This window comes from Mirounga angustirostris, unplaced genomic scaffold, assembly GCF_029215605.1.
Source record: "Mirounga angustirostris isolate CCGP_5_RB_7025 unplaced genomic scaffold, mMirAng1.0.hap1 SCAF_12, whole genome shotgun sequence".
Taxonomy (NCBI): domain Eukaryota; kingdom Metazoa; phylum Chordata; class Mammalia; order Carnivora; family Phocidae; genus Mirounga; species Mirounga angustirostris.
This window is the reverse complement of record NW_026991720.1, coordinates 65,951,688-65,975,512: the sequence shown is the minus strand read 5'-3', so window position 1 is coordinate 65,975,512 and position 23,825 is coordinate 65,951,688. Positions and strand designations below refer to the sequence as shown.

The 23,825-nt window shown below is 37.3% G+C and overlaps 2 protein-coding genes across 2 annotated transcripts in view; one reads left to right on the top strand and one right to left on the bottom strand.

Annotated features, from left to right (window-relative positions):
• The window catches only part of ASNS (asparagine synthetase (glutamine-hydrolyzing)), a 160,301-nt gene extending 159,238 nt beyond the window's left edge, over positions 1 to 1,063 (bottom strand). The window contains exons 1-2 of the mRNA XM_064575239.1: positions 931 to 1,063; positions 68 to 135 (exon numbers count right to left, since the gene is read on the bottom strand). The gene's annotated coding sequence lies outside the window, so the exon portion shown is untranslated. The remainder of the gene's footprint in view (positions 1 to 67; positions 136 to 930) is intronic.
• Positions 1,064 to 1,307: 244 nt separating this feature from the next.
• C1GALT1 (core 1 synthase, glycoprotein-N-acetylgalactosamine 3-beta-galactosyltransferase 1) overlaps positions 1,308 to 23,825 on the top strand; it is a 33,368-nt gene continuing 10,850 nt past the window's right edge. The window contains exons 1-3 of the mRNA XM_045864664.3: positions 1,308 to 1,505; positions 19,050 to 19,286; positions 22,608 to 23,275. Of these exons, the coding sequence (XP_045720620.1) occupies positions 1,499 to 1,505; positions 19,050 to 19,286; positions 22,608 to 23,275 (912 nt within the window). The 5' untranslated portion in view covers positions 1,308 to 1,498. The remainder of the gene's footprint in view (positions 1,506 to 19,049; positions 19,287 to 22,607; positions 23,276 to 23,825) is intronic.

Below are 23,825 nucleotides of genomic sequence, written 5' to 3'. Positions count from 1 at the left end.
GAAGAGAATATAAGTAAGGATGTAAGGGAGAGAAGTCTGGAGTATGGGCCAGGAAAAGAGCACTAACCTGAACATCAGGATACTTGCACTTCTAGCTTGGGCCCATCAGTTTATCTTTCTGACCTGTTTTCTCAACTGAAAAATAAAAGGTTTAAATAAGAATCATTAGATGTGCTTAAATTCTTTTGGAAGATTCTCTTGGATCTATTAATGGCATATCATGGCAAACTACACTAGAGCTGAATCTAAACAAAGGAAAAAGAACAATAATAACTTACATACATTGTTCATTATTTCTCTCAGGCACATTAAGTAACTTGCCAAGGTTGCACAGCAAATAGGTGGAGGAACCAAGATTCCAGCCCAGAGCCCACACTCCTAAGGGCTATGCTTAAAGGCACTAAAGAACTGACAGAGAGGGGCTTTTAAAAGAAGCTGGATAGTTTTCTCACCCTCAAGCTAAGGCATTGTAGATGATGTTAAAGCCAAGACCTTATCCCCACCTCCTGACTGCTGTTGGGTTGCCTCAGGGGCTCACAGGCTCCTCCCTCTAACCAAAAACACTTTCTGATTCAAAGTCCTTTAGCCAACTAAAAGGAAGATGATTTTTGGAAAACCCTAAGGAAGGTCTTCCTGTTATTGCCTGACAGAAGCGAAGTAACGACAGACCAAACCACGTGTGATACGGAAGGCTTTGTGGTACCACTGTTTTCAACCCTTTCGGGTTCATGTATCTGGTTACCCAGCACCCGTTTGCATACCTCATCTTGCTGTATTTATTTAGGCCAGAGAGATACTGACTACAGAGTACGGGGGGGGGGGGGGAGGAGGGGAGTGGGGGTCAGGAGAAAAAAGAACGGGAAGCAGGCTAGAGGCCAAAAGACTTCTGCAGGGTTAGAGCCTGTCCCTCACACGGAGGTCCTCAGGTACCTCTAGCCTCAGTCCCTGTAGTTTCACTGCTTTAGTTTCTCTTCAAAGTCCGGAAGCTAATGCAAAACCCTACAGCAGAAGCAGGAAGGAGAAGGCCAACAGCGAGAAGCCGCAAGTGGGCTGCGACTATTGCTCGCAGAACACCCGACTTCCCAGACCGCTTCGCAGAAGGGCGGGGCGTGAGCTGGGCGGCCAATCCCCACGTCCGCACGTCACCATAGCCCCGCCCCACCCTGCCCCCTCTCGCTCCGCCCTTCCCTGGGGCTGGTGCGGCGGCGGAGACGTCAGCGCTAGGAGACCCCTGGGTGGCGGCTGCGCCGTCGGCGGGCCGCGGCCTGGACGCGCTGCGGGGGAAGGGGCGGAGCGAGCGAACGAACGAGCGGGCGGGGGGGAGGGAGGGTGAGCTGGGTCCGCCTCGGCCGCCGCCAGGGAATGATCTGGGCGGCAGCGGGCGGCCCCAACCAGCGGCTGCGAGCCACTTCTGCGGGTACCGGGAGGAGCTAAGGTTGCCGGTCTCGAGTCGTCCCCCTCTCCGCCCCCCAGGAGGGGCGAGAGGGAGCCGCAGCTGATGTCAGGTACGGCCGGCGGAGGCGCCCTCAGGCTGCGGGTCCAAGGTCTCGGTTCCCCTTGTCCTCACCGCTCGGAGTGTGTGTTTGCGGGAGCGTAGAGGGTGGAACCAAACCTGGGCGCAGCCAAACAGGTGTCTCGGGGTCGCCGCGGGGGCCGGGGACTTGCGGGCTCCTGAGGGAGGCGTGGAGCACTCCTGCCCCCGGCGCCTCTGTGAACTGCCATTGGGGCCGTCTGCCCATCGGGCCGCTAGTTTGTTGACGAGTAGCCTCTTCGTGGTGGGTTCTTCCTTTCTGCCCCCGGGTGCCCCTCACCTCTTCCTCGAGCCTCTGTCCTCCTTTTCGCGCGCTGCCCGCGGGCGGGCGGCGGCCGTGAGGCGCGGGGCTGCGGCGGGTCGCGTTCTGACCACTTAGAGGTCCTGCCCGCCGGGCCCCCGCGCCCCCGGACCTGTGGGTCAGGCGAGACGCAGGGCTCAGGTGTGGGCACCTTCCGCGAGAGCCGCCGGGCTGCGGGGCAGCCGGAGTGCCGGGCGAGTGGGCGTCTACCACAAATGCCGGGGGACTTCCTCGGGGCTTTCTTGGATCATCAGGTTTGTCTGTGGCTGATGTATTTTTTTAAATTTCACTGCATCTGGCCGAATGAGCAAGCCAGGTGCGTTTGACTCACTTGCTGCGTTGAGGGGGAAAAGAGTTTTTTTCTCCCCCCCCACCCCCCCCGCGAGTGTGATGTGAGTAGTAGGTGCTGACAAGTTGGCCATACAGCTTTGAATTTGGAGAAATTGTATACTCTAACAGAAGAACGTAATTTGGGAATGGGGATTTAGTCTTCCCTAGCTCGTACTCTCTTATTTTTAAAAATAATAAACAAGCACCACATGCTCTGGAAAAGTTGATTGGCTTTATAATCTTGTTCTCTAAGTTCGTTATAGATATTGTAGTATATGTTTTTAACGCTTTTCAATTTGGAAACTATTATGCTAACCATGAATTGACTTCATTATGAATTAGAAAGTTATAAAGGTAGAACTTTAACGCATTAAAGTGAATAATTAGGCCAGTGTGATTGGGACAGAAATATGTTCATTTACTGAAAGTTAGGCACAGAATATAGGTAGGTCGGCCTGGGTGCCAGGAAAAAGCGTTGTGCATGATTTCAACTTGTTTAATTTTGGTGTAGGTTTAGACAGTGGGAACCTGAATCTTTAGGAGATATTTAGACAGCTCTCCATACCTTTAGCGGATAAATGTCAGGTGAACCTTATGCACATGATGTTGTGTGTTCTAAGTATTGTATAAAGTAAACTATATATACTTATTTTCCACTAGCCTTAGTATATATTGATGTGCACTTTAAGTGAATATAAAGTTTCAAGTTACCAAACAGTTAACTCTTTTCACCATATGTTAAGTAAAACAGTGATTTAGTAAGGAAAGTATGACTCATTTAAAATTCTTCATAGGAAAAGAGCATGGTTTTTCAGTATTCGTGGAGAACTATTAAATATCTGTCTTAAATTTGCCTGTAATTTGTGTTTTTCTGTATCTTTTTATTTAGGCTTCCTCATTTTAAAAATATTTTGTGATTAATACCCATTGAGGGATAGATATGGTTTGTTGTTTTTTTTTTAAAGATTTTATTTATTTGACAGAGAGCGAGAGAGGGAACACAAGCAGGGGGAGTGTGAGAGGGAGAAGCAGGCTCCCCGCTGAGCAGGGAGCCGGATTTGGCGCTCAATCCCAGGATGCTGGGATCATGACCTGAGTCGAAGGCAGACGCTTAATGACTGAGCCACCCAGGCGCCCCTTGATATGGTTTTTCTTAAATATGCTATTTTAGGGGGCATAGGTTAGTAGTACGTACAGTGGATTAATTTTAATTTTCACCCAGTCATAGAAATACAAAACTGTGTCATTTAGGCATATGCAATTTACTATTTGTATATTGATTTGTGCTAAGATAAAAATTGCATCTTACAGCTTATAAACCTTGTAAACCATGGTAATTTAAAATAGAGTCTCTGGGGACGCCTGGGTGGCTCAGTCGGTTAAGCGACTGCCTTCGGCTCAGGTCATGATCCTGGAGTCCCGGGATCGAGTCCCGCATTGGGCTCCCTGCTCAGCGGGGAGTCTGCTTCTCCCTCTGACCCTCCCCCCTCTCATGCTCTCTCTATCTCATTCTCTCTCTCAAATAAATAAATAAAATCTATAAATAAATAAATAAATAAATAAATAAATAAATAAAATAGAGTGTGATGAAATTATTGATCGGAATTCTTGTGACATCGCAGCAGTAAACAAACGTTAAATGGAAAGGGGAAAATTTGATGAAATTAATTTCAGATTCATTTAAAATTTTAAGCTTCCCAATACAACCATGTTACTTTTAGAAGATTTGTTGAGATTGGAATAAAGACACTAGTGTACAAACTGTAACAAGATGGCAAGAAAAGTATGACAAAATTTTTTTGCTCAAAATTTTTTAGGATTAAGGTCATTACTTGAAGGAAGGAAGAAAAGGAAAAAAAAAAAGACTTGTTCTCTAAAAGAGAAGATAGCATTTTATGTTAAATCTAAATGTATATCTAATGTGTACTTAAATTTTCACTTTGCAACTAATTCAAATAGCTAAGGGGAAAATATATACCGGAATGTATAATGTGTGAAAAGTGTTCCTTGAAGAAAAAATAAATAAATAAATTGATATTAGTGAAATAGGGACGCATGTAAGAAGGTAGGAGAAACAAACAAAAAAACTGAATAAACTATCTAGAACCTGTAATATGAACTGCCTTGCACATTGAAGGCAGGGAGAGACAAGTTAAGTTGGAGAGATTCTGAAACAGGCAACCTGATTAGTTTACAACTAAAGCTGTATGGCTTTATGGAGGGAAGATAGTGTTGTATAGACAGAGAAAACAGTAGGAATAGGGGAGCCCACTACATTGGGATATTTAGTGAACTATAGATAGTTCACGATTGCTGAAGAGTAAGTAATAAGGCATGGAGTATCTTGGTCCTTCTATTGGTTTCCTAGGGCTGCCATAATAAAGTACAGCAAACTGGGTAATTTAAAACAACAAATTTATCATCTCAGTTCTGGAGGCTAGAATTCTGAAATCAAGGTGTTGGCAGGGCCATGGTCTCTAGGTTCTAGGGGAGAATCTATCTGTTCATGTCTCTTAGCTTTTCGTGTCACTGGCAGTCCTTGGTATTCCTTGACTTGCAGCTTTACCACTCTAGTCCGTTCTGTGTCTCATCATATGGCATTCTCCCTTTTTTATAAGGACACCAGTCATATTGGATTAGGGTCCACCCTGATGATTTCGTCTTAACTTGATTACATCTGCAAAGACCCTATTTCCAAATAAGGTCCCATTTATAGGTACTGGGGTTAGGACTTCAACCTCAGTCTTTTGGGCGGGGGGGGAACACAACTTAACCCATCACAGTCATATGATTTATCTTATACAGTGTTCGGCAAATTTTTAGCACTATATGGCAGGCCAAATCAGGGGGGTGTGGTAGGAACAGAGAAGGGAACATCTATATATACTTATTTGTCATTTACTTATCTTAGTGCTTACTCTGAACCAGGTTGCAGAGTGAAAGCAAACAGGCAGACAAAAATCTCTGTCCTGGAGGAGCTTGTATTCTAAAACATTGGTTCTCAGAATGTGGTCCCTGGATTTGCAGTATCCACATCATCCTGGAACTTGTTAGGAATCCAGACCTCTTGATTCAGAAACTATTTTTAAAGAAAACTTTCAGGTGATTCTGATGCAGACTCAGGTTTGAGAACCAATGAACAAGATGGAGAAAAGAGACAATAAACAAGATGAGGAAGTAAAATATGTAATATATTAGATGTTAATAGGTGCTGTGGGTAAGAATAGGGTGACCAGGGAAGACCCCCTGAGAAGTAAAGGCCTGAAGGAGTTGGGGAGTAAGCCATGTGAGTATGTAGGTGAGTTGTGTTCCCAGCAGAGAACAGCAGATGCAAAGAGCCTCAGGTGTTTGAGAAACAACAAGGAATCCAGAGAGAACACAGCAAGGGAAACAGTAATAGGTTCAGTTTATGAAATTTCTGTTTGTTCCTTTTTGACCTATAAAAACCAAATACTAGGAGGAGAGATCAGAAAAAGAGTGGGGATAGGATGGCAGACCATTGAGGTTCATCTTAAGGCTTTTGCTTTGTCTCTGAGTGAGATTGGGAAGACACTGGAGGATTTTGAGCAACTAAGTGATACAATCTTTTTAAAAGGATCACCGGTGAAATGGGTAAAAATGGATTGAAGAAAGAAGGATGTAAAGGGAAAAGTTGATTAGGAATCGGTTATGATAGTTGAGGATGGGAGAGGAAAAGAGAGAAAAGGAGGTGACTTGGACTAGGACAGTAGCAATGGAGAGGTTAGAAGAGAGGTACAAGATCAAAAGCATATGAGATGGTAGTGAAAAATAAGGATTTTTTCCCCTCCTACTCTAGTTACTTCAGTTACCTAGTTGCCTGCCTCAAAAGCAACTGATGTTATAATTAGTCTTTGTATATTCTTCCTGAGATACTTTATGTATATATGATAAACTAGGTTTTAACAGTTTAGTAGAGTGGTTCTTAACTGGAGCTGAGTTTGTCCCTCGGGACATTTGACAGTGTCTAGAGAGGTTTTTCGTTGTCACAACCTGGGGAAATACTGCTGGCATCTAGTTAGTGGAGGCCACAAATGCTACTAAACATCCTACGGTGAACAGGACAGCCAATCACAAGAGCGAATTATCCAGCTCAATATGTCATTGGCTTAATGGGAGTTACAGAGGTTGAGGCATAGATGGTGGAGGGAAGATAGTGTTGTATAGTCAGAGAAAACAGTAGGAATAGGGGAGCCCACTACATTGGGATATTTAGTGAACTATAGATAGTTCACGATTGCTGAAGAGTAAGTAATAAGGCATGGAGTATCGAAATATGAGGCTGAAAATTTGGACAGAGTCTAGGTGAAGGAGAATCTATATATATCATGTTAATTAAAGATGCTTAGTTTTTGTCTTATAGGCAGTAGGACTCCATGGAGGATTCATGGAGTGACTTGGTCAGCTTTTCATTTCAGATTGGTCGTTCTGGTGGCAGAATGGGGATGAGTTGAGGAGAGATAGCACTTGAGTGAGGGAGACAGATTAAATATTGCAGTTGCTTAGGGGAGAGAGGAGGGTCTGAAATAGAGATGATGAATAAATAGATGAATAAATGGAGATGAGAGGATGGATTAAAAAAAAATTAGGAAATAAAATTGGCCAGATTTGGTAATTGGATATGGGGTAAGGGGAGTGAGGAGTGTTAGAGAGACACTCTGATTTCTAGTTTAGATAAACAGATGGCTCCTGGTAAAATAGGAACCCATTGGTGAGTAATTTAGATGATCGCCAGTAATTTTAGTTAAGATGAGCATGTAAGAAGGAAATTAAAGGAGGAAGGTAATGAGTCACTTTTGGACATGTTGAATTTGAGATGCCTATAGTCAAGGTGGAAATGTTTAATGTATATGTGAGTCAAACTTCGAGAAGTCTGAAAAGGATCCCCAAGTGTGGGGATTTTAGTGCACTTTGTTTTTCCTAGATTATCTCTATAGATGAAGTAGCCTACCTTTATTTAATTTTTGTGATTATACTATACAGACTGTAGTAGTTTGTCTTAAAAAATAAATCTTTTATCTTACACAGTTTTAATGAATGAAGTTGTGTTATGGAAGAAAATAAAGGAAAAGGGTAAAGTGAAGACTAACAGATATAGCATCATCTCTTTGATTAAAGTAAAAGATGCAAATACACAGAGAAATGGGGAAGAAAACATACTCTTTTCTGTATGTACATATTTTTTATCTATGGTTTCAGTTTTGGTTTTTTCATTTGTTTTCTTTACGTTTTTCTGATTTAAAAAGTAGCCACTACACCTTACTAGCAAAAAGTCATAATTGCCAAATATGCAGAGATTTTCCTTATTAGCACATATAGCTTATTTCCTTATTAGCTGCAGAGTATTCTGTGGTATGGATGTATCATGTTTGTTTATTTAGCTAGCTCCTTATCAACAAGCAAACATCTGTGGCAGTGGCTGCCATGAATATCTTTGCAGACTTCTATGTTCGTGTCCATAGAGAAATTTCTGATGATGAAATGATGGGTCACATCATACTCATTTAAAAATTTTAAAATATATTGCCAAATTGCCCTTCCAAAAGACAGTAAATATGTATATTGTGAGAAAGAATGCATGAGTGCCAGTTTCTTTTTCCATGTCATTACTGGGTGTTACTAAACATTTTTTGCTAGTATGTTAGGTTAAAAATAGTATTTCTGCATTTGAATTACTTTAATGTGAAATTTGAACATCCTTGGCCATTGTATTTTCTTCTTCTGCAAATCCTTTATTTCATCTGTTTTTATATTAGATTGATCTTTTGTCTTTTTCATTATGATATTTTTTGGCATTTTTTGCTGTACAGATTTTTTTTTTAACATTTTATACAGAAACATCTCTGAACCAGCAGTTTCACTGCCAGAAGTTTAGCCAATGAATAATTTCATACAATTTTCCTATAGTCATAGCTTCTGAGTTTTGAGAAGATGTCAATTCATGTTATAAAAATATAAAAAGATATTTTCATCTAGTTTTGTTATAATTTCATTTTTTTTAATATTGAAATCTTAGAAACATTTGGAATTTGAAAGAGAAAGGTAGGAATCCAGCTGGCTGATTTTTATCTTTTTCCCAAAAGATTATTTCAGTATCATTACTTGAATAAACCATCTTTTTCTTGATTTGAAATGCTATGTATATTATGTATTAAATTTCCATATGTACTTGTTTTTTTAATAGACTCTTTATTTCAGTCTGGTAAAGACCACCAGGGATATGTATCTTTAGGCTGACAAAGGTTAATTAACTTGCTGCTGTGAGGAAGACCACACACCAGAGGAACTGCCAGCATTTTACTAAATAAAGAAAGGACAGGGTTATTATAGGATTTTGGAGAAGGGTGGAGTTTAGACAAAATTTAAACGAAGCAATATTTGATAGGTTTGAAGTACAGCAAGGCTGTGTGTCAAGGGGTTAATTAACATCAGGCCTGGGCTGAGAGGCAAACTCGAAGTCCTGTTTCCTTAGAGACTACACAGTTAAGATAAATGTGGAATGTTGTGTCTGGGAAACCCTATCTGAAACTCTGAGTTGGAAATTAAGGCTGCTGCTGTTGATGAACGATCCATCATCCATGCAAGAATGGGATGTTCCAGTCTCACTGATACACTTTGAGATAGCTTAGTTCTGATGGCATGGTTGTAGAGAAAAAGTTTCTCAGCATTATGTCTGTAGTATTAATTAAAAGCATTAAAAATGTTTTTTAACTGATTCATAAATAAATTGATATGCCTGTTTGGCCTGAATATCAAATTGTTATAATTACTATACCACTGTTTATTGTAGGTAACATTTTAATCTCTGGTAGGCTTAATCTACCCTCTAACCTGCAGTGCTCCTTTCAGGTTATACTCATATTTATTTTCCAAACAACATTAAGAATAATTTTTTACTACATTACTTAATTTTTAAAAATCTTGTATTTTAATTGGGTCCATTAGACTTAGTCTACCCCCACACTCCTTTCCAGAATTTCCCAGGTATACTCACATACTTATTTTTACAAATCTTTTGAATGCTTTTACTGAGTTATTTAACTTTCTAAAATCTTTTTGTATTTAAAAATAATAAATAAAAATAAAATCTTGTATTTTAGTTTGGATAATGTTACATATGTAGATTAATTTGGAGAATATCAACATTGTTATTCTTTTTTTCCAATTTTTTATTGTAAAATACACATAAAATTTACCAGTCTAATCATTTTTAAGTGTACATTTCAGTGATACTAAATACATTTATATTGTGCAACTGTTACCACCTTCTATCTCCAGAACTCTTTGTCTTACAAAACTGAAACTCTATACACATTAAACAGTAATTTCCCATTCCCCTCTGGCAACCACCATTCTGCTTTCTGTCTCTCTGATTTTAACTGAGTGTCTCCTGTCTCTGGCAACCCCCAGTGTCTGGCAACCACCATTCTACTTTCTGTCTCTATGGTTTTAACCGAGTATCTTCTGTAAGTGGAATTATATAGTCTTTGTCTTTTTGTGCCTGGCTTATTTCATTTAGCATAATGTCAGAGTTCATCCAAGTTATAGCACACATCAGAATTTCCTTTCTTAAATTTTAAAGGCTGAATAATATTCCATTGTATGCACATAACACATTTTGCTTATCCGTTCATCCATTGATGGACACTTGGATTATTTCCACATTTTAGCTATTGTGAATAATGCTATAAACATGGGTATACAGATAACTCTTTGAGACCCTGCTTCCAATTCTTTTGGTCATATACCCAGAAGTGGAAGTACTAGATCCTATGGTAACTGTAAATTTTTTTTTTTTTTTTAAAGATTTCATTTATTTATTTGACAGAGAGAACAAGTAGGCAGAGAGGCAGGGAGAGGGAGAAGCAGGCTCCCCGCCGAGCAGGGAGCCCGATGCGGGGCGGTAACTGTAAATTTTTAATTTTTTGTGAACTACCATACTATTTTCCACAGTGGCAGTACATTTTACGTTTCTGTACATTTTACATTACAATGCACAAGTGTTTGCATTTCTCCACATCCTTGCCAACACTTACCATTTTGATAGTGGCTATCCTAATAGTTGTGAGGTGGTGGTATCTCATTGTAGTTTTGATTAGCATTTCCCTGAATTTCAGTGATGCTGAGCATCTTTTCATCCTCAACATGTTCATGCTTATCAGCCAGTAGTATATCTTGTTTGGAGAAATGTCTTTTCAAGTCCTTTGCCCATTTTACTGGTTTTGTTAAGTTTTAGGAGTTCTTTATATATTCTGGACATTAATCCCCTATCAGATAGATGACTTGCAAATATTTCTTCCATTCTGTGGGTTGCCTTTTTACTTTGTTTATAGTGTTTTTTGATACACAAAATTTTAAAATTTTCATGAAGTCCAATTTGACTAATTTTCTTTTGTTGCTTGTGCCTTTGATGTCCTATCAAAGAAACCATTGCCAATTCCAATATCAGGAAGTTTTCATCTTATGTTTTCTTCTAAGAGTTTTATAGTTTTATATTTATATTTTATATTTATATTTATATTATAAATATATAGTTAAATATTTATATTTATATTTATTTATATTTATATTTGATCTATTTTCAGTTGATTTCTGTATATGATGTTAGATAAGGGTCCAGTTTCATTCTTTAGCATGTGGGTATCCTGTTTTCCCAGCACCTTTGTTGAAAGATTGTCCTCTGCTTGTTGAATGCATGTGGCCAATTTGTTGAAAATATTTTGCCCGTAAATGCATGGGCTTATTTCTGAGCTCTCTACTCTATTCCATTGGTCTATATGCCTGTCTTTATACCAGTGCCACTGTTTTGATTACTATAGCCTTTGTAGTAAGTTTTAAAATTAAGAACTGTGAGTCCTCTGGTTTTATTCCTCTTTTTCAAGATTTTTTTTTTTTTTTTGGCTCCTTGGGGTCCCTTGACAATTCCATATGAATTTTATGATGGATATTTCTATTTCTGCAAAAAAATCATTAGATTTTGATAGAGATTGCATTAAGTTTGTAGATCACTTTGGGTAGTATTGATATCTTAACAATATTCTTCCAATCCATGAACGTGGGATGTCTTTCCATTTATTTATGTCTTCTCTAATTTCTGTTGAGGATGTAAAAAAATATTTATGTTCTCATGGAACAGTAACAAAAGGTATTCTCACTTTTGATTTTCTGTATCTGAAATTGTGGGAATATTTTTAAAAATAGAATTATAGCTCGAGACAATACAATTTGATTTTAACTTGGTTGTGAACTGTTACATAATTTTTGGAAGGTTATTAATTTGTTTCTTATCCTACATTTTCAGGATTCATAAAATTCTGCGGTCTTTTCTATGCTAAGGTTGTGTAACTGTAATGCTTATAAAATACTTCAGGGTCATTAGGTGATAGCTGTGTGTTAATTTTTTCTATTTCTATCATTTTAATAAATTAGTAATAGAAGATGCTTTTAGTCTTTCTGTCTCAGAATTAATATGTACTTGTATTATACTTCATATGAGTTGAATACACACCAAAAGAAATAATATATAGGTCATATTATATATCTATTTTAAGCTTTTGGGTTAAAGAAGTGTAAAAGCTTCAAATGGTGGAACCATACATGATTTTTTTACTTAGTAAATTAGGTGGTATAAGTATAGATCTCTGTTTGCAAAACTCATTTCAACTCTGTTCCCCCTTTCAGTAAAACAAATACACAAACATTTGAGTGCATTATATAAGCCAGGCAGTGTGTTAGGTGCTAGAGATATAGAGATAAGAGCCATAGCCACTTTTCCTGAGGAACTCATAGTCTAGTGGGAAAAAGATGCACATACTTATTATTATGCAGTATGACATATACATAGTAGGAAGTGTGAGTAAAGGCACAAGGAAACATTCAAGGGAGCGCAGTTAATTTGACCATGGGCAGTAGGGAAGAGTGGTCATGGAAAGTACTGAAACTAAAGTAACCTTGAAAGAATTATGTATCTGCCCAGTAGACGAAATTGGGGAAGGCACACCCAGCAAAAAGAATAGAATGGCCAAAGTCATCCATATGAAAGGTCATGGCAAACTTGGAGAATGGCTGAATGGTCTTTGCAGTAAGGGAGTATGAGAAATAAGAAAGCAGGAAGGTGAACTAGAGCCAGTCTTGGGTACCAAGTAAGCGATATGGATTTGATCCTTGGATAGTTTGGCTGTGTCTAAAATTCTAGGTTGGAAATAATTTTTCCTCAGAATTTTGAAGGATTTTATCCATTGCCTTCTAGCTTTCAGTGTTGCTGTTTGAAAGTCTAAAACCATTTAATTCTTGGGGTGCCTCAGTGGCTCAGTTGATTAAGTGTCTGCCTTAGGCTCAGGTCATGATCCCGGGCTCCTGGGATCAAGCCCCGTGTGGTGTTGGGCTCCCTGCTCAACGGGGAGTCTGCTTCTCCCCTCTGCCTCTGCCCCTCCCCCTCTGCTCATGCTCTGTCTCTCACTTTCTCTCTCAAGTAATAAAATCTTTTTAAAAAATTAAAATAAAAAAAAAAAACATTTAATTCTTGTCTCTGCCTCTTTCCCTTTCTCTGCAAGCTTGCAGAATGGTTTCTTTGGCCAAATTGTTCTGAAATTACCTGATACTGTATCTTTGTGGGTCTGTTTTTGTTCAGAATATTAGCTGTCATTGGAGCCTTTCAATCTGGAAATGTCTTTGAAGTATTTGATTGTAGATTTCCTTCACTCTTTTTTATCTGTACCAGTAAACTGATCTTTAGTTATCAATTTTCTCTCTTTATTTTCCATCACCTTATCTTTTTGTTTTGCTTACTTTGAGGGTAACTTCCTTAACTTTATCCTGCGGCTGTTCTATTCAGGTTTTTTATTTTCTTAAGTTTAATTTGTTGTGGAGTTCTTTTTGTCCTCATAATTTTTTTAAAGCTATTAACTTATTTCATGAATAAAATGGCATGACATTTTTTAATCTCTCAGGATATCAATGATTGGGATTTTCTTAGTTTTCATCTCATTATATCATCTCTTCCAAGTTGCTTTAAATTGGACTTTGTTGATTTTTTTCTTTCGTATTAGAGGCTTCCCTTAAAATACCTGGTGATTCTTAAGTGGCTATTTATATTTTAGAGTAGATACTAAAAAGCTAATTAAAATTTCTATACGCATTGTTAGGCTGTGCAGTATTCTTCACTATACAATGATTGAACTAGAATGATTGATTGCTGAACCTTTTGGGGATTCCATAGAGCAAAACCAAACCAAGTGATTTTTAACTTTCCAAATCATAAAGTTGCTGTAGCAGATGATGCTAATACTTTGTCCAAGGGCCTGTATCTCCTTTCTGTTCACAGGCTCCTAATGTATATTCATTCCCATTATCTATTTCCTAAGGTTCTTTGTTGCTGGGCTGCCCTCACACTGCCAGAGCCAGTTTTGCCAATGTACAAGCTATGAGAGTGTCTGGAAAGCTTATTTCCTAAGAACAGCCCTTAACCAATGTTTAATTATGTGAGTACAACTCTGAGATGCGGCTTGCATTGCCTCTAAAACTACCGTAGGGGATGGAGCTAAAATTACTTCCCATGGAACTTTGCATGACTTCTTTCCTTCCCTGTCCTACTTCCCTAGAAGTTTTTCCAGGGAATACTTTTTTTTTAATTCTTTTTTTTAAGATTTTATTTTATTTATTTGCCAGAGAGAGAGAGCACGCACAAGCAGGGGAAGCAGCAGACAGAGGGAGAAGCAGGTTCCCCACTGAGCAAAGAGCCTGATGTGGGACTCCCTCCCAGGACCCTGGGATCATGACCTGAACCAAAAGCAGATGCTTAACTGACTGAGCCACCCAGGTGTCCCCAGGGAATATTTTCTAATAAAACACTTTCACACAAAGGCCTCATTTCATGGTTTCCTTTCTGAGGACCCAACTTAAGATAACCATTAATGTTTGGGCTGCATTCCCTTTGATGGTGTATTATTTTGGAGTGAGATTAGACTGATTTTTTTTTTTTAATTCTATCTATATTTTGGGCTCTGTCAGAGATTGGTATCAAACTTTTACATAAAAGAAGGATTTAAGTTCTGCTTAACTTCCTGAATGATTCATATAGTACAGGAATACCTCAGAAATATTGCGAGTTCAGTTCCAGACCACTGCAGTAAAGCAAATATCACAGTAAAGCAAGTCAGATGAATTTTTGGTTTCCCCATGCATATAAAAGTTATGTTTATACTGTAGTGTAGTGTGTTAAGGATGCAGTAGCATTATATCTTAAGAAACAATGTACATACCTTAATTTACCTTATTAAAATATACTTTATTGCTAAAAAATGCTAACCATCATCTGAGCTTTCAGTGAGTCATAATCTTTTTGCTAGTGGTGGGTCTTGCCTTCATGTTGATAGCTGCTGACTGATCAGGGTGGTGGTGGTTGAAGGTTGGAGTGGGGGAGAGTATATATGTGCTGATTTCCACATTTCTCACAGCAAGAAGTTAATAGGAACTATCTAAAATTGAAATAGGTAGTTTTAAAAAAGGGCCTCAGATTGCTTTATATTTTTCATAGTCTTTTTCTTGTCTTTAGAAGGATCATTTAGAGGAGAGGAGTCATATTAAAAATGCTTAGCTGACTTTCAGAGTTCATTTAGATTCATTTAATTTCCGTTTTTTCCTATACATTCAAGTAAATCTAACTTACGTTAAATCTTTAAAATAGCATGAACTAACATTCATTCCAATTCTGTAAAACTACTGTAAAATGGTTAAGAATCTGAATTCTTGATTCATATTGCTAGTGTGACCCTGGGAAGTTTACAAACCTTTCTGTCTGAGTTTGTAAAATGAGATTGATAGTCCCTCGTTTATGGTTTACAGTTAACCCACATAAAGCTCTTAATACAGGGCTCAACTGTTAGCCACAGTTATCTCCTTCCATCTCTGTTATTTATAAAGATGTTATTCATATCTATAATATTACTAAATGTTAATGATAGTTGTTTCTGAGTGATGGGATTTGGGGTGATTTTTATCTTTTTCACATTGTTCTATATTGCTTGATTTCTTTTTTACAATGAATAACACAAAGCTGTCCCTTAAAAAATAAAGTAAAAAATACAAATTTTAGTTGTCCCAGACCTTCTTTTGCAAATGAAATCTCAATTGTGATGCCTGAAAATCTATATTTTTAAAATGCTCCTCAGATAATTCTGATTACATACCAGGTTTGGAGAACAGTTGGCAATGAGAACTTCCCTCCTCTTAATTTTAATATCTTAGAAGCCCCTGTAATGTGCAACTTAGTTACACAAGGTCTTCCTGTCTGGCCTATTTCAGCACTCTTGTTAAGAATCTGAAGAGTTGAGGGTGCTGATTTTTGTCAAAAATCAGAGTAAGGTTTTGGGTGCGTTGTACCCATTTGAGATGGCTATTTTATCCCAGGAACAAGAAAGAAAAATCAGAGTAAACAGAAATTTAGTCTAAAGGCAAGAGTCTTTGAAATTGGAAGAGTATGGAGTAAAGCAACAGGGATGAGCCAGCATATGCAGGTTGATAATGCTCTGGAGGAGGAGGGGTAAGAGGATGGTAGCCATCCAATAGCATCACAAGATATTTTTTAATTAAAAACAAAATTTTAACATCAGGAAGTCAATTTTCCCTCCACTCACCCCATAACAGGTGTGTTGCTAAAAAAGTGCCACCTCAGCTAAGAAAACCGTATCCATAAATATGTCACTAGTTTACTACAAACAATAAATCCTCCATGCTGCAGAAGTAGACTTGTTCTGAAACTCAATGTCTTTTGGAAAATGGTGGGGTGGCAGGTTAGTTTTCATAGTTACTGGAGCTGGATCAGCACTTATTTGATATAGTCACTGTCTCGCAGTGCTTCTCCTTCTCAGTCACAGTGCTCTGTGTGACTGTTGCTTCTGTAGCAGTGGAGAATTCATTTGGACTGTGCCCTTCTGAGACTGTGAAGTGATTGTATCTGGTATTAAGGTGAGGAAAGTCACGGCCAGTACAAAAAGAAAATCAAAACCAGTGTGCTAGAAGGCAGAGTGTCAGAGAATCAGATGTGGGAAATTACACAGTGTGGCTCTTAGAGGATATCTCAGTTTAAGTGTCTGCTAATGTTACCTTAATAGCCTTCCTTCAGGGTTATTGCTTCAGTCTTACTCTGCTAATCTTTTTACATTTACCATAAGAAAATTGGCATTATGACACCTTTCATTCACTTCTCTTGGCTTCATGTTTGCAATTTATGGAATTTTCAAATTACCTCTCTTGTGGGTAAATTCTTAGTAATATACACTCTTACTTTAAAGAATTCCAGGTTCTTGAATAGTTCTCTTCAGCTTTTCTTTCTTATATAATGATTCAACAATTCTATACATTACTCAGTACTCATCACAATAAGTGTACTCTTAGTTTCCTTTATCTGTTTCACCCATCCCCCCCACCTCTTTTCTGCCAACCACCAATTCTCTGTATTTAAGGCTCTGTTTCTTGTCTCTTTTTTTCTTTGCTTGTTTTGTTTCTTAAATTACACATATGGGTGAAACCATATGGTATTTGTCTTTCTCTGACTTATTTCATTTAGCATTATACCCTCTAGATCTACCCATGTTGTTGGAAATGGGCAGACCTCATTCTTTTTCACTGCTGAGTAATATTCGTGTGTGTGTCCGTGTGTCCCCATCCATCTGTCCATCCCACATCTTCTTTATCTTGTCATCTATGGATGGGCACTTGGGTTGCTTTCATATCTTGGCTATTATAAATAATGCTTCCGTATACATAGGGGTGCACATATCTTTTCCTACTAGTATTTTTTATTTTCTTTGGATAAATATCCAGTAAGTGGAATTACTGGATCATATGGTAATTCTATTTTTAATTCCTTGAGGAACATCCATACTGTTTTCCACAGTGGCTGCACCAGCAGTATACAAGGGTTCCTTTTTCTCCGTATCCTGACCAACACTTGTTATTTCTTGCCTTTTGATTCTGGCCATTCTAACAGGTGTGAGGTGATCTCTCATTGTGGTTTTGACTTGCATTTCCCTGATGATTAATGATGTTTAGCATCTTTTCATGTATCTGTTGACTATTTATATATCTTCTTTGGAAAAATATCCCTTCAGGTCCTCTGCGCATTTTTAATCAGATTATATGGAGTTTTTTGATGTGGAGTTGTAGAAGTTATTTCTATATTTCAGATATTGACCCTTTATCAGATTATATCATTTGCAAATAATCTTCAGGTTTTTAGAGTTTCAAAAGAATCACTTAAACCAGGAGGGATATTTTCCCTGGAATTGCAGATTACACCTTTTGTGTATAAGGATTTCACTAAAAACCAATCTAAGTGGGGAAAAGAAGACAGTAGCAAAGGAGAATTTGAGACCTCCTCTCAGGGAAAATAGCAGCAAGACTGGGTAATCTTGTTTCTGCTTTTCCTCTGGGAAATTTTATATAGGGGAGTTGGTGGAACATACATAGTCTTCACCCATGAAGGCCTACCTTTCTGAACCTTAGAATGCAAGTTAATAGAGCAAAGGAAGTAAGTAAACAAGTGCCTGCCAGTTTCATGTGGGTAATTTACATCTCCTGTATTACTGAGCAACTTTGCTCATACTCTGTCTCCTTTACCTTGGCTTCCCCCTGGGGTCATCCTTCTCAAACTTGAAAAACTATTCAAGAGAGAGCCTGAGATCCGAGATATAAGATGAGCATGGTGTAGTTCCATGACATGACAATTTTACTTATAGATTTGAGGATAAATATATTTGCATTAAATATACATATATTAAACATGTATTAAAAGGGATAAAGTAAAAGGTCACATGAAGGTATTTTTATATAAATTTTTTACTATAGTATATATTAATACAAAAAAGTATGTAAATAAAAAATGTAAAGCTTGGTGAATATCAGGAAGATAAACTATGTAACCACTAATTTATTTTGATAACTGCATACTTTATTTTTGTAAGTGATCTTTTCCCATTCTTTTGCTCTTAACTTTCTGAATATACTTAATGTGTCTCCTATTAGCAACATGTAGTTGGGTTTTTTTTTTTCTGTAGTCTGGCTGGCCATCTTTATCTTTTACATATATTTGCGTTAAAATCAATCATATCACTATTTGTTTTCTATTTATTTCATCTATTCTTTATATACTGCTCTTTTTTCCTTGTCTTGCTTTTGATTATTTTATTATTTCATTTTTTTCTGTTTTAGTTATATATTCATTTACTATTTATTGTAATGATTATACTAGCAATTACATTATACATCCTTAGTCTTTTAAAGTTTAACATTAGTACTTTCACCACTTCTGGACAACAAAATGATTTTAGAACACAAACTCTCTGTGTCCTCCTCACAATTTTGTACCACTTATGTCATTTGTTTTAATGATAATAGTAATATCTTGTGGGATATTATATCATACATATTAATTTATATATAATATATACCATATAATATAAAAGAGAAAAAAGGTAAATTTAAGTATTTTGACAGCAAAAAAGAAAAAGAACATGGAAAGCAGGCTTGGGTTCACAGAGGATTCTGATGGGAAGAAGAGGAAATTCTGTGTGTAAATACTGACCTATTTACCCATGCCCCACCTACAATGATTCTCCAACTTATTACTCATCTATTTTATTGAATTGTCCACAAGGTGTGCTTTAGCATCAACTAAAGGGATAAAAGTTAAATATTCTCAGAAATGTTCTCCTATATGGAAGGAATTAACTTTCCCATATGGCTCAAAGTTATCAACTTGTTTTTTTGTGTGTTTTTTGTGGTTTTTTTTTTTAAGTTATCAAGTTTTTTACTCATGGTATGTATATTTGCTTTATAATTTATAACATGCTGCTAATTTTTTTCTTACAGAAATACACTTTCGGGAAATGGCCTCTAAATCTTGGCTGAATTTTTTAACCTTCCTTTGTGGATCAGCAATTGGATTTGTTTTATGTTCTCAGCTATTTAGTATTTTGTTGGGAGAACAGGGTGATACCCAGCCTAATATTCTTCATAATGATCCTCATGCTAGGCACTCAGATGATAATGGACAAAATCATCTAGAAGGACAGATGAACTTCAATGAAGATTCTAGCCAACATAAAGGTATGGTTCACTTTATTAAGGAGTAAACAAATAGTATTTTTCAGTCTGTGTGTTCTGAGAATTGGAAAAAGCTATTTATGTGAATTTTGTTGTACACAATATTTTTTGATGAAAATGAGCTTAATTCCCAATATTTAATGACAGCTCTTGGTTTGCCTCAGGAAGGAAATTGCTAAAACCCAGATTTATTTAGGGAGTAAGATATTAATTTTGAATTTATTTTTAAATAGAGACAGTTCAGAAACTGTAATTTGGGGGAAGGCAAAACTTTTCAGATTAGATTTTTTTTGAAAATACTTATTTAGTCTGATTTTGTTGTCATGGTTTATATCTGTGTCTTTAGTGTTTTTGCTATTGTCTTGTTTTGGTCTTAGTTTTTGCTTAGTCTTGTTCTAGAGAAACTCAAGAGGTATATATAAATCTCAATTTATATTTTTTCAACTTATATTTTTATCAGTAACTAATATAACTAGTCTTTTCACCTTTTAAGAGGCATAAAAATCTAGGGAGGTAGAAACTAAGGATATGTTATAATGACTTCATTTTCTTTTGGTTACCTACCTCTAACCGGATGTTCTCAATTGCGTCCCCTACGTGCCAACATTTAAATGTTGGTTTTCTCCAAGTTTCTGTCCCTTAGCTGTCTCTTTGCTTGTGTGATATCATCAATTCCCATAGTTTTGGCTTCCATCTATTCTTTACTGTCTTTATCTTAGCCCAGTTCCAAACACTGTGAAAAAACATTAACGTAATTCAAAGATCTCTACAAATGTTATTTATTTGACAATAAAGAATACAGCAGCTTGGAAACAATTGGAATTCTGAGTTGCAGAGGGTCGCTCCATTAAGAATTGTTTCTTTTATCTTTTTGGTAGTAAATACCAAGCAGAGGCTGAGGGATGAAGTGTACTACATCCTGGTTGAGTTATATGAACTAGCAAGCACATGCATACTATTACAAATTATGTCATGTTATATAAATGTTTATATAACTGATTCAGCTCTGAGTAGGTGCTCTGTGTTCTTATCATAGAGCAGTTCGATCACTGGACACTTGCTCTATAGCCTTGCTCTGGATTGTTAAAGGATTGGCGCCATGCTTCTCTACCAGTAGGGTGTGTCAGGTCAGTGCAGGCACATTTATTAGGTCCCTACTTGTCCTGCGTAATGGTCCACATCTGTCTAAGCTAGAAACTATGAAGTCATGGTAGGTATTTTCCTTCACTTACCAATCAATCCCATTTGTCATAAGTTCCAGCATTCTGCCTCTTTACCATTTTTCAAATTTCCTCTCTCAGTTCATTTCCCCTAGTTCAGGCCTTCAGTTATACCCATGTACCTGCACTCAACCAAACTTCACTATACCTTTTGTCCTTTCTTACTGTGTAAAATGTAAAATGAGCTTCTGCTCATTTAAAGACCTATTTTCTGCATCATCTCTGTTTTCCCTGATTTTACTTTATCTCTTCTCTGTTCCAGCCAGGTTCCCGTTTCATTGCTCTATAGGATTTATCAGCCACTGCTTTCTTTTTCTGCAGCACATTGAATCCTTTTACATACCTCTATTTTAGCATGCCAAGGTCCACTACAAGACTGAGTTCTTCTGTAGCAGGACATGTGTCGTACTCATCTTTTCATCTCCTGAGCCAGCACATGCCTACAAAGTAATTAATGAAGGAATAATTACAGAATGAGAAAGAATATCTACCAGATCCCAGCAGTGGGGAGAAGGTTGTCTTGTTCAAATTGAAACATTGAGAATTCCTGAATCTACCATTTTCCCTCTGCATCCAGTATTTAGTTTATCTATAGCCAGGAGATTGGGCTCCTCAAGTACATGAAATGTGAATGCTCTCTGACTGAAGGGTGGTGATTCTGTCTGTTTTTGAATTGTGAATTATTGATTTTCAGAAGGATATGAGAATATTTTCGAAAATTCCATGCCCAACCTCACCCAACCATCAGTTAACTAGAAATTTATGCCTCCAGTTGCTAATTTTTCACAGGACTAAGTTTTTGTAACTCACTGGTTGACTTTAACTTTAAGGATATGCTTCCTTAGGATTCTGCCTACAGCATTACTACAAAAAGTGTGGTTTTGCAGACTCGTGCTGGTCCACAACTACATAAGTATTGAAAATGGGACTACACAGAAACTTTCAGGGTAATTTAACAGAGTAATTTTGTCTAAATCAAAACATAAGAATTAGGATTTGTATTTTATATTTCTTTTTTTAGTTTTGTTTTTCTAGTAATTCATTTTTAGCATATTTATAAAAGTATAGGTCTCTAACTATTAGAAATAAAAATTGATCCTTCACCAAGCACTGATCTAGAATCTTAAAATTGGACTCTTCCTTTAAACCAGTGATACTCAATATGTGATCCTGGCCTGATGGTCTGAATTGTTTGTTACCAGTCTGCACCCAGATAAGGAGCTTGCACCAGGATGTAGCTCATTTAAGCTCACTGCTTAGTTAAGTGGACTTTTTTGGAGGAAGAAGTAATATGTGCTTTATATTCTGGCATGGCTCCCTATTTCTTTACAAAGGAGTACTTTGAAAAACACTGCTCTAGACAATCTTGGAAATACTATTGCTACCTGTTCTGTTTCTGACTGATGGATTTGCATGTTAGAATGAAATATGTTACTATCAAAAGTAACCTCAATGCTGCATTAACTCCTCTTCTTCAAACTGGGGTAGTCATGAGAGCCTTTTTTAAAGCCACCTAAAGATACTTGTATAAATTCGTAATAGTGAATCTTGTGGACTCCAAAATGAATTATTTCAGCAGCATGTCTTTTCTGTCCTTCAGAAGTTTATTTAGAGGTGCAAGAAATTCCTGTCAGTGTTCTGTTGAGAACTAGTTGAAGCTTTCTTTGTCGAATGAAGTGAAAAGCAGATACTGTGTAAGACCGTGCTTTATATGTATACCAATCTCCAGGAGAACTTGTTAAAATGCAAATTCAAATCGAGTAGGTCTAGGGTGGGGCCTGAGATGTTGCATTTCTAACAAGCTCCCAAGTGATGCTGATGCTGTTTGGTCAATGAACCACAGTTCAAATAGTAAGAATTTAAGTTATAGTGGCAATTCTTGTTAACTGCAATGGATCTCCTGGATAAAACTGACATGAAACCAATAAATCAGAATGTCAGTTCATATAAGGTTGAGTTTTACTTTGTTTCAGCTAAATTACTGATGGTAGAAAGGTGAACAGGAGGGGGTTTTTGAAATTGTTTAAGAAAATTTTTCTTCAATATAATTTATTTGAATTTTACATCTATGTAAATATAACTCTAAAAATTTTTTGTTTAATAGATGAGAATACAGACATCGCTGAAAACCTCTATCGAAAGGTTAAAATTCTTTGCTGGGTTATGACAGGGCCTCAAAATCTAGAGAAAAAGGCCAAACACGTCAAAGCTACATGGGCCCAGCGTTGTAATAAAGTGTTGTTTATGAGTTCAGAAGAAGATAAAGACTTCCCTGCTGTGGGATTAAAAACCAGGGAAGGCAGAGACCAACTATACTGGAAAACAATTAAAGCTTTTCAGTATGTTCATGATCATTATTTAGAAGATGCTGATTGGTTTATGAAAGCAGATGATGATACATATGTTATACTGGATAATTTGAGATGGCTACTCTCAAAATATAATCCTGAAGAACCCATTTACTTTGGGAGAAGATTTAAGCCCTATGTAAAGCAGGGCTACATGAGTGGAGGAGCAGGATATGTACTGAGCAAAGAAGCGTTGAAGAGATTTGTTGATGCATTTAAAACAGAGAAATGTACACATAGTTCCTCCATCGAAGACTTAGCATTGGGCAAGTGCATGGAAATTATAAATGTAGAAGCGGGAGATTCCAGAGATACCATTGGAAAAGAAACTTTTCATCCCTTTGTACCAGAACACCACTTAATCAAGGGTTATCTACCTAGAACCTTTTGGTATTGGAATTATAACTATTATCCTCCTGTAGAGGTAAGTTTAAAAATTTTATTACTGTATAAATACTTAGACTAACTTTTGTTTACTTAAAAAAAAAAACTAGAAAATAATGTGTTTCTTTGGTACCAAAAACTAAGAATCTCCTTTACTCCTTTTATATAGAGTGGCGATGTATAACAAAATAGATGAGAACATGAGTGTCAGCACTAGTAACTCAGTAAATATTGCTACTGTTACCTACTATTTATTGCCTATGTCACGCATTAAAAACATAGCAATAAATATGGCCAAGTTCCAGTTCTTGTGAACCTTATAACAGTATATTATGAATCTACATTCTGGATACAGAGACATACAGTAAACAGGCAGACTAATAAAGATAAAATATGATTTGAGGTAGTGATAAGTGTCCTAAGGTAAAATAAAGCCAAGTGAGGGGATAGAGAATGACCCAGAGTGGAGTGGGGCACCCTAGTTTGGGTGATTAAAGAAGGTGTCTCTAAGAGGTGACTTCTGAACAGAAATCTGAGTGAGGTTAGAGAGTAGGCTGTGTGAAGAGCCTCCTGGGCTTTAGGAACAATAT